Here is a 14,192-nt window from a genome sequence, read left to right as displayed (position 1 = left end):
GAATCTAGCATAAGAGACAGTGAAGGTCTGGGTCTGCTTTGATATTTAAAGAATGTCAGTGTGTGAAATATAGCAACCACTAACAACAGGATCAAAGAAGTGCTTTAACCACCTATACACACATGAACTACTTTTGTTTCAGCACTAAGATGAACAGATCTAATTAGCTACAAGGAAACTGGGTAAATGTCTTGAACCATGCCCTGAAGCCCCATAGCCCCCAGTGCTGACAGTGAGTCCCCACAGGCAGGGCTTCAGTAAAGTCCTCAAGTTTTACAAAATGCCAGCATGTAGGTCAGATGTCAAAGTTAAGCCCCAGATTAGTCAAGGTGGTTCTTTGACTGAGGAGCTACAACCACAAATATTTTACACCTCTTGAGGAAAGAGGATCTATTTGTGTCAGTCAACAACTAAGCAAGATGATCATTCCGTGTTTCTGCTCATGCACTATGTGATGCGGAATCAGTAATCACCACTCTGTTGTGCCTGGGAAATGAGTTTTTACTAGTCGCCTGATGAGAATCTCATTGCATTCAGATGCATTAGTGTAGACAGCATGTGGGGCAGAATGGAAAACAGCGGAGAAGTGACATCCCCTGTGAAAAACAGTCTATGACCAAACTGTAGTCAAAGATGTGCATGAGGGTGTGCCTATGGTACATTTTATTTTGGATCAGGAGTGCACTTTTGAAGTGGATCTTTCCAACACCCCCACTTGCTGTGCTTTGGTTCTCAATGCAGAGAGGTCTTGCCATGCACAAACTAGATTTGTGTCAGATGAAACTAAACCAGAAGCTGTGTTCCAGAAGCATGCCCAGCACTCTTCAGCTGCTAGTGGGCATTTGGTCAGCTGGACAGATCACCTGAAAAGCACACAGCACAGATATATCAACTTTGCAGCACCAACTACTGCGTCTGCTACTTGCTAGCTGAGGCACAGCCTCAAGCTGAGAGGCTCAGTGGCAGTGACAGTGTAGCTGTGCCAGTGCGGAGCTTATTCTCCCTCAGGCACTCCACCTGAGCTCTGGGCTGGCTTTGCAACCAGCACCAAACTCTCTGCATAGGTGCTATGCCATATACCCAGAAACACAGCGCTGCAGAGTTTAATCCCGTGTGTGTTTACACGGGCCGCTGTCAGCCTCCTGCTTGCAGTATATCAGTATCTACCAATTATTTTTCTTCCACATACTGGCACTTGTGAGGCCACAAATTTCACTGTTCCAATTTACAAATTTTCTAGGGACTACTGTAGCAGCGACACCATTTGGGACAGGTCCTGAATGCAAACGATTTTGGAGCAGAGAAGGTAAATGGTCAGTGTCAAAAGCAAAGTAATTTGCTAGACTGGGATCCCTCTTCCCTGTCTCGGTAGGCAACGGCTTGGGAAAGACATTTGCGTTTGCTGAAGTCGCTTGCTGCAGCTCCTTACCGTTCAAAGCCAAGGGCGCCGACACGGGTGCCAAGCACTGCACCTGTACTGCTAACACAAAGGAAACCAGAAGTAGGGCCATGTTTCTGCTCAGCCCATTTAACACCTCAGAGATGAAGGACCAACGGTCCGCTGTCAAAACCCCCTGAACGCCCACTGTTTCGGCTACTGCAGCCACTTGTGGGCTCCTCGAGGAACCCCCCCCCCGTGCACACGGACTGGTTGAAGCCAAAACCCGGGCCACTTGGCCCCTCACAGGTAACCCCTGCTCCTGTTCGGCGAGGCCGAGCCCCCGAGGAGCCCACGCGCCCTCCCACCCCGCGACCCCCCTCTCCCCCCCCAAGCAACGGGCACCGCGACCCCTCCGGCATTTGTAACCACCCGAAACCCAGCCAGGGGGCCGGGGCGCACCCTGGCGGGCCCCCGTACCGAAGAAGGAGGAAAGCCCGCTCTGAAGACAGCCGCGGGGTCTGAGGGCGGGCGGCTGCCACCGCACCCCTCCCAGCGCCCACCTCAGCCCAGGCAGGCTCCCCCGCGGCCGCGCGCCCGACAGGCCCCGCCCGCCTCGCCCCTCCCATCCACCCTCCAAAGTTAAGCAGGGCCAGCCCCGGCCGCGACTCGGAGGGGTGACCTTACCGCCGCCTCCCCCCCGTCCCCCCCGCCACATGGCGCGGGAGGAGCCTCCCGGCGGCGGGCGCAGGCGCCGCAGCGCTCGCCTCAGCGCCATGGGCCGCGGGGGGTCGGCGGCGTTCCTCGGCGCTGTTGCTTGCCTTTGCTTCCTGGCCCCGGTGGCTGAGGGCTTCAAGAAGAGGGGACCCAGCGTGACAGCTAAGGTGACTCTCGCCCGCGGCCGGGGCGGCTCCGCTGGCCGGGAAGCCTCCCCGGCCGCCGGCCTGAGGCGAGTCGGGATCGGCCGGTCGTGAGGGGGGCCGCGGCGTCTCCTCAGCGGGCGCCCGAAGGGGCTTTTCTCCCCTGCCGGCTCCGCGCCCGTTGTCGGCGCTTACTGGGGGTGTGGGGGCCGCCTGGCAGCCTTTTACCCCGGTTTTAGAGTGTCGAGCTGGTCCCTCGCCGGCTCGCTCCTTCCCGGGCCGGATTCCGGGCAGAAGGGAGGCCCCTGCGGGGGTCGGGTTTGGGAAGGGCTCGGACAAGCGCCTTAACTTTCCCGTTGTGTAAATGCGTTGTGTGGTTGGTTTGGGGTTTTTTTTAACCCCTTTGGGCATGCCCTCTTTCTGTAGCCGCTGGCACGCCTCAAACTTGCTGGTTAGCTCAGCCTGCCTCTAGCTTACAGACTAGGGTTACTTGGCAGTTGGCAATTACATCCTTGCTTCTGCCGTCTCTGCCGCTGCCGTAGGCAGCGTGGGGGCTGCGTGGTGGTGTCCGCGCTGCGCTGAGCAGCGGGCTTTCACCCGCGCTGGGGCTCAGCTGTGCTGTATTTATTTTTGTCGTGCCCACCCCCCCGCCTTTGCTGAAACTCCTGGTGTTGTGAACTGCCACCTTATTGCCCCCTTGTTTCCCGCTCCCTGCCGCCACGGGCTTGGGCAGCTGCTGTGGGTCAGAACCGAAGCCGAAGCGCGTCGTCCCTCGGGGCGCGCTGCCGGCGGGGCGGCGTGCCGCGGCGATGCCGGCCTCCGCAGGCGGGACGGGGTTTGCGCCGGCGGCGTGTGCGGGAGTTGCGAATGGCACCGCCCGAGAGACGGACTGGCGGGCCTAGCAGCGGGCCGGGGGTGGACCCGGTTATCGCAACGTAGCGGCATCCCTTCCCAGAAAGTTTTTGCTGGTGCAGGAGGTCCGGCTTGGGATAAAGTAGGGATTAGATGTTTCTGCCCCCAACAACCTCTCCACCTACACTCACGAGGGAGTGCCGTGTTCCTGCTGAAAGATGCCCGCACTGGTGAAAGCGGGGCAGGGCAGGGCAGGGGCAGAGCTGCTCCCTCTGGCGCAGCCTCAGCTTCCTAAGCCACAGGCTGTGCCTTTTTCTCTGAACTTCGTTGTCACCATTGTCTACAACTGTCTACAGTTTCTAGTCCATGAATTGCAATTATTTTTTGGGGGGGTGGGGTGGGGTGGTAAATCTTGTAGGCTTTGGCCTCCAAATCATCTTCTGGCAATGTAGTCCAGTTTAATTGTGCCAATTTTCCTTGTCCAAGCCAGTCATAACTTTACAGAGCTCAGCAAATCACACCAGTTTTCTCTCTTTCAGCTTGCATAGTTTTATTTAATCTTCCTTCATATAAAACGTATTGCAGATCTTTGAGCATCTGTGCTGCCCTTTTCTCTGCCTTTTTCAGGTTGGTTTTACCATTCTGCAATAGAGAAGCCAGAATTACATGCAGCAGTTGGGGTGTGAACGCACAGTACAGATTTATACCATGGCGTAATTATGCCCATCTCTTGTCCTTATCCATTTTTAATTACTTTTAACATTCATTTTCCTTCTCTGACCTTCACAAGTCCAGAGCCAAACTTTCCATCAAAATCCGCATCAAATCAGACTCCAGATGTCTTTTTTGAGTGGTAGCCAATTTAGGACCCCTTATTATGGCTATAGAGTCCTCTTCCACATGTAGTGTTTTGCATTTGTTGTTTTATTGCCTGGTGTCTAGGAGTCTTCCCCCCCCGAATAATTGAATACTTTTGGATGTTTTTTCATTTTGATATACACCATCTTGGGTAAATTATATATAAGTTCATGAGAACCAGCCAGTCTTACTGGTGCACTCTTTTTCATTTCAGTCATGAAATACTTACTGCAAATTGTAAATAAGATTAAGTATTTATATAAATATTAATAAGACTGAAAATTTATAATATATATTTTCTTTAAGAGTTTTTGGTGAAGAATCTGGCCAGATGTTTTTTGAGATTTGAGTTTGCTGTGTTGACTGTGCTTACTGAGTTTCCAGAGAACTTGAGAAAATATGTTTAAAAGAACATGGTTTCTTTACACAAAAATGGCATCTAGGGCTAGCAAATATTTCTGTATTTGATCTCCTGGCCAGAAATGTGCATAGACATGTTATGTGGTGCATAATTAAAGTGCAGAGCTTTCAAAAAATCACCAAGCTTGTAGCACAGGTGTGTGGAATGCTAACAGGAAGCCAGGAACTTACTGTTTGTTTACAAGCACAGAATAACCTGAAGCAATGCTTTTTGGAAGTATTGGATTTGCTGCTTAGGCGAGCAGCCCTGCCATGAATGAAAGCTTCAGGTTGGGTTAGGCTTACAACATATGGTGGATGTGTCTGCATGTGGTCTCTGCAAGTGTTTGATGTTACTACTATCTGGGGTCTTAGCTTGGTAGCCTTGGTTGTGTTACTTATATATGCTTATATATTTCAGGCTGTCTTTCTACTAGGACAACATTTCCAGGCAAAACAAGGTGTGTTTAGAAAACGTAGGCAGGCAATACCCCTTACTTAGATAACCCTGGTGGCAAAATTCAGAGAGGTATGCTCATAAAAATGTTAAGAAGTTAGTGAAAGTGTGCTGTTAATACTTTGGGAGCCACACATCTAAGTAGTATGTTATTTAGTGCCAAGTGCCAAGGAAATGAATGAGGTGTATCAAAAGGAATTTTATTTTCTTTATAGAGCTTTTATAGCATTAGCCAAAAGTTCAACAGTCAAAACCACATGGGAGATCAAGAAACGGTAGAAATGTTTAGTAGGACAGCGTGAAAGAGGCATTCATGTTGGAGAGACTGTGGCCATTTATTATCATTATTGGACTAATTTCTGAGTGTTGCAGACAAGTAATATTTGGTCAAGCACCACAAGGAACAGCAAATACCACATCATAGGAATACACGTTGCTGTTTCCTAGAAGTTGTAATAGTCTTTATGTAACTTTTTCAGAACTTCAAAATGCCTCATTTCCTGACAGCTGTTCCTATTTTCAGTAATTGTTGGAACATTTTTGCATCTTCAAATATGCATTCATATATTCCGAACTATATTAAAATGCTTCATAACTCATTTGCCTTTTTGAAGTTGCATTTTAGCAACATCTATGTTGAAGCTTTTAGGCAATCAGGTGAATAATGTAGCGTGGTTATTTCTCTTATCAGGTTTGAATTCATATTTGGGAAAGCAACTCCTTGCTTGAGTGGTAGGATTTTCTTCCCACTGTTTGTCAATTTAACTAAATTTAGGCTTTCACCTACACTTAATCACATGCATACTAATGCCTAGAACAGTGAAGATTATGAGTGGATAGCAATATTGTTTGTGGGGAGTGTCAGTACTGTAGTTCCTTGTTATTGTTCACCACACTGGAATAGCGTCATTGTTCTTCCTTATTTTCCTATTTCATCTTTTCTGTACAGCTTTGAAGATGTGCATTTCTGGGAAAAAATCTTCTTGAACACTACCTTCAAACTTTTGATACAGCAGTCTCACTGAGCCCTTAAAAGCAGTAAGAGTCAAAATGTATAGTCACCAATTCTCAAACATTTTTCTGCATAATCTGATTTTGGTAGCTCTGAAAGGATTTTTCTTGAACAGCACTCTCAGAAATTGAAGGATACTGTTAATACAGACCAGCCAGAAGCAGTTTGTTACCACCTTATGCTTTCAAAAGCTTGGCCTTTTTGTTGTGCTCATGTTTGTATCACTTTTGTTGTTTTCATAAAAACATTCAGGTGTTCTTTGATGTGAAGATTGGAGACAAAGATGTTGGCAGAATTGTAATTGGATTGTTCGGAAAAGTTGTCCCGAAGACTGTGGAGAACTTCATTGCACTGGCAACTGGAGAAGTACGTTTGTGGTTTTCTTCCACTGTTTACTCAAGTTTGGATTGGGAAGTAAATGCTTGTTTAATGCTGTTTCAATTGTGAACTGTCGATTTTAGTTCAGTAGAGCTTGTGCAAGAGTGCCATCCCCAAGGCTGTGCCCTGGTATGTGTCTTCTCATGTCCTTGGGGCTTGGTTCACAAGATGTAATTACGAGATGTTGGATATCACCCCCTCAATCTGTCCCTGCCATGCAGATCTAGCATGTAGAGGTACTGTGGTCAGATACCAGTCAAATAAAGACAATGGCTTTGATCACCTGAGTAATACCTGCTTTGTGGCAGTAGCCCAGCTCCATTCACCTGTATCTCAGTTTCATTTGTTTCTTGCCAGTATTTGTCTCTGGTGGTGGTATATTCTGTGAGATCTGGCTACTCACTACATGTGACTACTTCCATGTGACTGTATAGAATTGGATGTTACATTCATTTAAAGAATCATTTCATTTTCTTAGAGAGGATATGGATACAAAGGAAGTAAATTTCATCGTGTGATCAAAGACTTCATGATTCAAGGAGGAGACTTCACAGCTGGAGATGGATCAGGAGGTAAACACGCTTAGTATCTTACAGGTTCCCTGTCCTTTTTCGAATGTCTGCTGAGAAGATGGGCAAACCAGCATATTCCCTCATTCTTTCAGCTCCCATAAATGAAAAATAACCCAAACACTTGTATTGGAGCATCTAGTACTTTTCCAAGCATCTTGGAACACAAGGCTGTAATTATGTGGATTTTCTGATTATAAGTATGTGTAGAGCTTCCTTTGTCCTCAATTTTTGCAGATAGCTCTTTTCTGTCTGTGACTTGTCCCCATTCAAGAAGCATGGCTTTGTGTGGTGGGCTGGAGCCACTTGACCAGCTGAGCTGCTCCTACAACATACTGTCTCCAAAAGACGGATGTCTCCACCCTTCCCCTGCTCTGGCTTTGTGACGACGCTCCTTCCCTGAGGCACTCATTGATTGTGTGTATACATGAACCAGTTGAGTCATCAGCAGAAAACAGTGAAAGCGTGTAGAGGGAAGGCAGGTAGGGAAGGAGTAGGCTGTCCTTTCTGCCCTCGGGTCACCCAGTTCTGTGGAACCTTCTGAAATGTGCTGTGGGAGGGAATTCAGGAGTAGAGAAATTAGAAAATGAGGGTCATGCCCTCTGCCCTCTTTTTTCTCCTACTAAGTTTAAAACCATAAACTTACTGGTGGTGTGAGTTTTTGCTGTGTGTATCACTTCTCCCTCCTGAGCCTCCAGAAGACCAGTTCAGTGAGCTAAGGAGGGCAATCCCAGCGCAGCATCTCGTGCATTGCATGCAGTCTGGCTTCTCATTTCTTCTCTTCTGTTATGTGTACATTCAATGTTGGTGATTTCCCCGCTGGGACAGAATGGGAAACACACATTCCTTTTCCTTGCAGAGAACAATGGGGAAGGCCAAAATACCAAAGACAGTTTTAGCATTAAAGGTAGGCAGGGTTTGTTTCCCTGCTAATACTGTTTATTGGGATGGTATCTGCTGGTGTTGGAAGCAGTGTACCCATTGTGGTAGGCACTGTACAAATAAAGAATGAGGGAAGACATCCGTCTGTTTTCAAAGTGGTGATCGTTTGAACAGGACTTAAATGGTTTCCCTTCTGAACAATTTTAGAAACATCAAAATCCTTATGTAAGGATTCCATTATTATTCCACTCAGAAATTCCACACTGAGTCTTTTAAGCTAACTTCCATTTGTTCTTCATGTATTTAAACATGTCTAAAGCAATTTCTTATCAGGAGGAAAAGTTGTAAAAGTGAAGACTAAAATTGTCACAAAACATGGCAACCTTACATTTAGTGGCCATAATTATGTACTTTAAATTTGTTCAACGGGATGAAGTATACTATTGTTCAGTGCCGTATGTAAGCAGGACCTTTGAAGGTACTCGGCTTGCTTGTTAAATTCAAAGGATAGAGCATCATGAGCTTTAAATACTCTCCTCTTATATGTGGTGTTTTAGCCTATCTTTTTCTTTACACATAAAATGCTTTCAGTTATGGAATCACTGATGGAAGTGATGTTGCTGTACTTATTCAAACAATGAATCTTCAAGTTCTGAATTTATACTTTGTTTTTGCCATTTTTGAACAAAGGTGGGATGGGGTGGGTGTTTGATTTTTGTTGGTTTTTTGTTGTTTTTTTTTTGTTAAGGTTTGCTTTCGTATTTTGTGTCATAGGAAGAAGCATCTATGGAGAAAGGTTTCCAGATGAGAACTTCAAGCTCAAACACTATGGAATTGGATGGGTTAGCATGGCTAATTCTGGCCCAGACACCAATGGATCCCAATTCTTCATCAGTGTGACAAAGCCTTCTTGGTTAGATGGAAAACATGTAGTATTTGGCAAAGTTCTTGATGGAATGGTAAGCTAAAATTAGTGGCAGGGTTAATCCAAGAAAATCTGGACAAATTCTGCTGCATTTTATCTGTGTTAGTGTAATTTACACCGTTGTGGTTCGAAAGTGTTTATCTAATATGTACATGGTAGAAAATGATAGTGAAGAGCCTGGAACTGGATGATTTAGAACTGAAATAGCAAATGGTGACTGCAGAAATGGAATTTAAATCGTGCCTTTGGCTTTCACAGCTCTTGTTTCAGACCACTAACCACTGAAATGAACACTGACATCTTTGCAGATTACAAATGGAGTAAGTTCAGGTCCCCCTTTCACTAACACTGTTAGCCATGAAATAATTGTATTTCTACAAGCTAAAATCTAATTTTGTAGCATGTACTAGGCATGGAAAACACTTTCATTGTTACAGTTTTTAGAAGCATGTAAATATAAAGTTTACAAATACATGTATTCAGATCTGTGGGGAAAAAAAATGTAGTTAATTCCCTCAAACCATACACAGCTGCAAAACTGTACAAGGGCCAAATAGAATTTAAGTTTAAAAATGGTTCTTCCAACTGATTATACTTCCAATAGTCTGGTTTTCCTTTTAAATTATTCCATTTAGTCTGTGTTTTGAAACGAACAGGGGAAACATGACCTGCTGCACTGACCAGTTCTTTGAGGAGTTTGAGAACCTCATTAGAACACTTGCACTGCACTCCCACATTCATATTGAAATCTGTTCTCATGAGCTACAGTAGTAGCTGAAAATTTTTGAGGAGAGACTTGGACTAAGTTTTAGTTTAGTTAGATTAATGAACAGATATCCAAAGCCAGGTAGTCAGTATTCCTAACTAAATTTTGTCCTTTAAAAATACTACTTTAATTCGTTGCTTAGCATGAGGCCCGTAGTTTACCTGTACCTGTCTGACTGGAGGGCTTTGTACCACACTTAAAATCTGTATATCTGTGTGTTACACTAAAGGTAGAAGCAGTCATCAGATTTCTTGAAGCATGGACAGTTATGCTGTATGACTAGAAAAATAATTTTTGCTTATCCTTTATGTTCTCTGGATTCACTTTCTGCTCATAGGCTACAGATAGACCCTGTATATGTCCTACGTCGATTAGCTGAAAGGGTATTTTGTTGCCTCTTCATGATATTTTTGTTGGCTGAAAGTTTTTATAGAAGGGCAAACAGCCTCCCATGTGCTTCTCTCAACTGTGTGTGGGTTGTAGAGTGGCACAACTGTTAATGTGTGTGTGTGGGAAAGGCACATGGGAACTCAACAGGGTAAAGGTCTTTGTTCAGAAGTTGCTTAATAAATTGTAATGCTAGGAGCACTTAGTTGTTTACCTGGTACCAGACTTGAGCTATTGGAGTTTCCTTGGCTAAACTGAATTTTATTTTTTTTTTTACAGTCTGTGGTGCACTCAATAGAACTCCAGCAGACAGATGAACATGACCGGCCCCTTCAAGACTGTGTGATTGTGAACAGTGGCAAAATAGCTGTAAAAGAACCATTTGTAGTTGAAGTAGGCGACTGGTGAGACCAACAGTCAGAATGCAAAGTAAAACTTGATCACTTTTCTTTAAGGCCTGTCTTTGACTGATCTCAACTATCCATTGAGTTTGTCTCAAAACATAGGAGGCTATATTTAGACAATACTTACCATTTGCCAATATAACAACTTGATGGAGCTGTCACTCCTTGAAATTCAGGACATACCCCACTAAATACTAGATCTTGCAGAAAAAGTCTCATGAAAAATTTTAGAACTACTTCTGTTTTTTCAAGGTTCTCTGGAAATTTTTTGCAACATTTGTTTCTGCCTTTTCAACTGAAAATATTTTCTGTAACAGTATCAGCATTTTAAAAACAAACAAAAAATTAAATACAGGACTTTTTTGAATAAATAAACTTTGATTTCAAATAAATACTTAATGAAGAGGTTTTTTTATTTCCCCCCACAAAGGCCTTTTTTCTCACCTCAGTAAATTCTGCAAAATAAGCAGGGGGTGCTGCTTTCCAGGAGATGAGGTTGTAAGGTTACCGCAGGGATGGTAAATTTCTCTCAGTGTGTCAGATAAAGTCCAGACTGTCTTTCAAAAACCCACAGTATTCAGATACAATCCTGTAACCAAGAAACAGCAGCTCTGTCTATTGTTAAATAAGATCATCAGTTAGAAACTGATTAAAATAGAGTCCCTTGTTTTACAGCACAGTGAATTTTGTAACACCAAGCTAATGTTATTTATGATAAAGCTGAAATGCTTTTTATTGCAGTTTTGCTGTATATCAGAGATGCAACTTTAGGTTCATTATTTTTAATGCTTCTAAAATAACTCTTAAGCTGACAACTTAACTGGTAGCTTTTAAAGAAAGTCACCATAAGGTACCATTTAAAAGACAGCTGTATTTGTTAGGTTCTTTAAGTGAGTTATGTAGTACTCCACAGGAAGATGTGGATTATTTCTCTTGAGTTTCCAGTGTTGTGGAACTCGAAGATTGAAGAGTCAATGCCAAGATCTGACGAAGGACTCATCCACCTGTGCAGTAGGCAGCATATCACTTAATCTTTGCAGTGACTAGTTTCCTCAAGGGTGTCCTGGAGCCCATGTGAGGTATCCAGACTTTGAGTGGTGCAGGGGAAGAGGGAGTACCTACAGCACAGAGCTTGGAGGTACCTACTGGCACCCCCTTCCCAAGGAAACAGGAAAACACAGTGGGCAGGGATTTACCTCAGGTCCTCCTGACATGTCATTTGTCCTTACAAGGGTGCTTCTGTGGTTCACTATCCATACCTGGGGCCTCTCCTGAGGGTAAATACTGACACTTTTTTTTAGAGACCTGTGAAAGGATTACAGTCCTCTTTAAAAACAGAGCTAGAGAAGAATGTGTCAAGGGCCTCTAAATTTGCCTAGTACTAGGCAATCAGACTTGCATTTCACCCCTGTTCATTTTTCTACTAACTGCTTAAAGTAAAAGTCTCTGAAAAGCAGCGCTGGGAAGCAGTGTTGGGAAGTAAGAGTGAGAATGCCTCAGACTCCCTTGCCCATATAGCTTTCCACTAGTAGCTGAAAGCTTTCCTGGATGTTGATCCTGGAGACAGTGTAGAGAATTCTGCTACCTGAAAAAGTGCTGCAGTCACAGGCTTACCTGTTATACAAGTCCCAGCTTTTCACCATCCCCAAGCAGCTTTAAAACAGATTTAGTAGTCAGCAGAAGGTAACCCATGCATCTCCAGGATCAGACTTCTGTTTGTGTCTAGCTTTGCCATTACCACTTTTATACAACACCCTTCCTCTGATGAACCCAATGACTTGCTGGCTGTTCAATTACACTGAATTTTTTTGCCCCAAGATATACACTTTTTATAAGCCTAGGGTGTTCAGATAGCATGGTGCTAAGAGTTTTAAATGAGTAGACACCCAGGTATTTTCTCATGCTTCATGTGGAGTATCTGTAAAACCCATCTCTGATGATACAAGCTCAGAAAAATGCCTTGTTTGAACAAACACACCAAAAATACACTGAAGCAGTACATTCATGTTGTAGTAATTTATTTTGTAATGTCCAGTAGCACACATAACAATTTCCAGTTAAACCTGAACAAATACATATATATAATTTTATATATATGTATCAGTTTTAGTTTTGTCATTTTACTACATAATCATATTCTTGCTTTAGCTTACCCCAGAGTTTTATGCTCTGTGACTTATAAAATGTTAAGATATGGAATACAGTCTGCAAGTTGATGTGATGAGCAAACATACACACAGATTGGATATCGTAACTGAATGGAGGTGCATAAATGCCATGTAAAATCTCCTGCTAGATAAAATTGTTTCAGCTGAAATATAGAAAATTTCCTGAGAGTGAGCTATGTATTATTTCAGAATGTGGAAGCATGTTTTTGCCTTAGAAACTCTTCATACACATGCACTGGCTGTTTTCCAACCTGATATTAAAAAGCAAATTCAAAATAATTTAAGAAAAATGAACAAAATACTTTAAATCACTTTCAATTTCTTCTTGCCTTTTTTTTTTTTTTTGGCAGTTTCTTACACACTCTTTTCAGTCTCAGCACTTTTAATCCATCCACTGCCAGCAATGGGTAATGTGCTGGGAAAAATCATGGTGTAAAAATGTTTAGTGTCATTTATGATAGAAATTATAGAAGTAATTAGTAAAGCTTTCAATTCTTTTGAAAGGTTAGGGTAATTCAGTGTATGACTTTAAGCTTTTAGTGTTAAATAGTTAGAGCATGTCAATATATAGAATGTATCACTAACTTCAATACTGTTGTTTTCATATCTTCTTTTTTTTAAAAGCAGCAACTGTAGTGACATTGATTGTATTTAAAAAGAGATAATGCTTGAACTTAAACTGAGGTTGTGGCTCTTGCTTCTGAGCATAATTTTCACATCACAGAATTTTACTCCTGTTAATTCCATCAAATGTGTCTCGGAGACTTGCTTCAGCTTCTTCTAGCCACACATCACTTCTACCTGGGCAGTAAATGAGGGTAAAATATTCCATGTAGAATGCCTTCTATAACTACGTTTGGAAAGTCATCTGAAAAAAAAAGAAAAAAACCCCTTGCTTTCTTATCTATGTCAGTAAAATATAAATGTTTTTGTGAAACTTAACTAGGTGAGGCCTTGTATAATTTGGGATAGTGCATCACTCAACTGTTTATCCATGTTGGGGATGTGCTATTAGTAATGCTGTTTCAGCACTAAAGCCACTTCAGTGTAGCACTGGGCATTGCATGAATGCGCTGCCAGATTTGTAGCTTATTGATTTAAAGGGATGTTCTAATACTTAATGCTGCTAGGCTCCAGCTCTTGATCTGAATCTTTTCTCACAAGGAAGATGGATTACACTGGCAATTCAATTTCTAACAAAATCTCAATATACTTGAAGAAATTCCAAGATTGCTACTGGGAATACTTCAAAGCTGTTTTTCCATTGTGGTTTACAGCAATGTTTAGACAGAAGACTTGAGGATGCCTGTACAATCAGAGATGATTATTTGAGGCAGGAAGATTTCAGGCTGTCTAATCAACATAGAGTGTCACGTGTTACAAAAGGCATCCTATAATTTCTGAAGGAAGAAAACCCACTATGTTCTTACCACAGATGTTGAGGAAACTGGCACTTAATTTTCATGTTAAATTCAGCATGAAAGAATTACTTTATAGAGCACACTAATAGATCCACGCAGAGGAATGGCTGGATGTACATTACTGAAGTGAAAATACTTTTCAAATGCACCAACTCCTGCGTTTTTAATGAAGGGTTTACTTAAATCACTGGGCATTAAGAGTAAGAATTTCTGATGACATCTTACAATCTTAAAATTGCTAGTACACTAGGAAATGGATTTGCTTAGAATAACAGAGTATTTCTGATACAGAACTTCCACACTAATCACATCTTTCCATCACCTATCAGCCTACAGGATATTCAAAAAGGGGAGAGGCAACTTTCATAAAAATCATTAGATACTTGATAAATTAGATCACCTAATGTGGGTGGGAATTAGGTTTTGCCCCTAATTCTTTTGCTGAAATAATTTTGGAGGTAAAAATAGTGAGCAAA

At 42.9% G+C, this 14,192-nt stretch overlaps 2 protein-coding genes across 2 annotated transcripts in view; one reads left to right on the top strand and one right to left on the bottom strand.

Annotated features, from left to right (window-relative positions):
- The first annotated feature begins 2,081 nt into the window (after positions 1 to 2,081).
- PPIC (peptidylprolyl isomerase C) lies at positions 2,082 to 10,519 on the top strand. The gene is made up of 5 exons (XM_049794871.1): positions 2,082 to 2,262; positions 6,069 to 6,182; positions 6,673 to 6,766; positions 8,420 to 8,604; positions 10,003 to 10,519. The coding sequence occupies exons 1-5, from the start codon at positions 2,095 to 2,097 to the stop codon at positions 10,129 to 10,131; spliced, it is 690 nt and encodes a 229-aa protein (XP_049650828.1). The 5' UTR covers positions 2,082 to 2,094; the 3' UTR covers positions 10,132 to 10,519.
- Positions 10,520 to 12,613: 2,094 nt separating this feature from the next.
- Positions 12,614 to 14,192, bottom strand: part of SNX24 (sorting nexin 24) — a 95,015-nt gene continuing 93,436 nt past the window's right edge. Inside the window, exon 7 of the mRNA XM_049795899.1 lies at positions 12,614 to 13,163. Within this exon, the coding sequence (XP_049651856.1) occupies positions 13,093 to 13,163 (71 nt within the window). The 3' untranslated portion in view covers positions 12,614 to 13,092. The remainder of the gene's footprint in view (positions 13,164 to 14,192) is intronic.

The sequence above is a fragment of the Accipiter gentilis genome, chromosome Z, assembly GCF_929443795.1.
Source record: "Accipiter gentilis chromosome Z, bAccGen1.1, whole genome shotgun sequence".
Classification (NCBI taxonomy): domain Eukaryota; kingdom Metazoa; phylum Chordata; class Aves; order Accipitriformes; family Accipitridae; genus Astur; species Astur gentilis.
Note: the sequence above shows the minus strand (reverse complement) of the source record. Positions and strands in the feature narration are given on the sequence as shown.

What these genes read in the sequence shown, in the direction of transcription:
- PPIC (XM_049794871.1), top strand. Translation starts at nt 2,095, where the DNA reads ATGGCGCGGGAGGAGCCTCCCGGCGGCGGGCGCAGGCGCCGCAGCGCT. An exon ending in GACCCAGCGTGACAGCTAAG is followed by an intron (nt 2,263 to 6,068) that starts GTGACTCTCGCC and finishes AAAAACATTCAG; the next exon opens with GTGTTCTTTGATGTGAAGAT. An exon ending in GCAAAGTTCTTGATGGAATG is followed by an intron (nt 8,605 to 10,002) that starts GTAAGCTAAAAT and finishes TTTTTTTTACAG; the next exon opens with TCTGTGGTGCACTCAATAGA.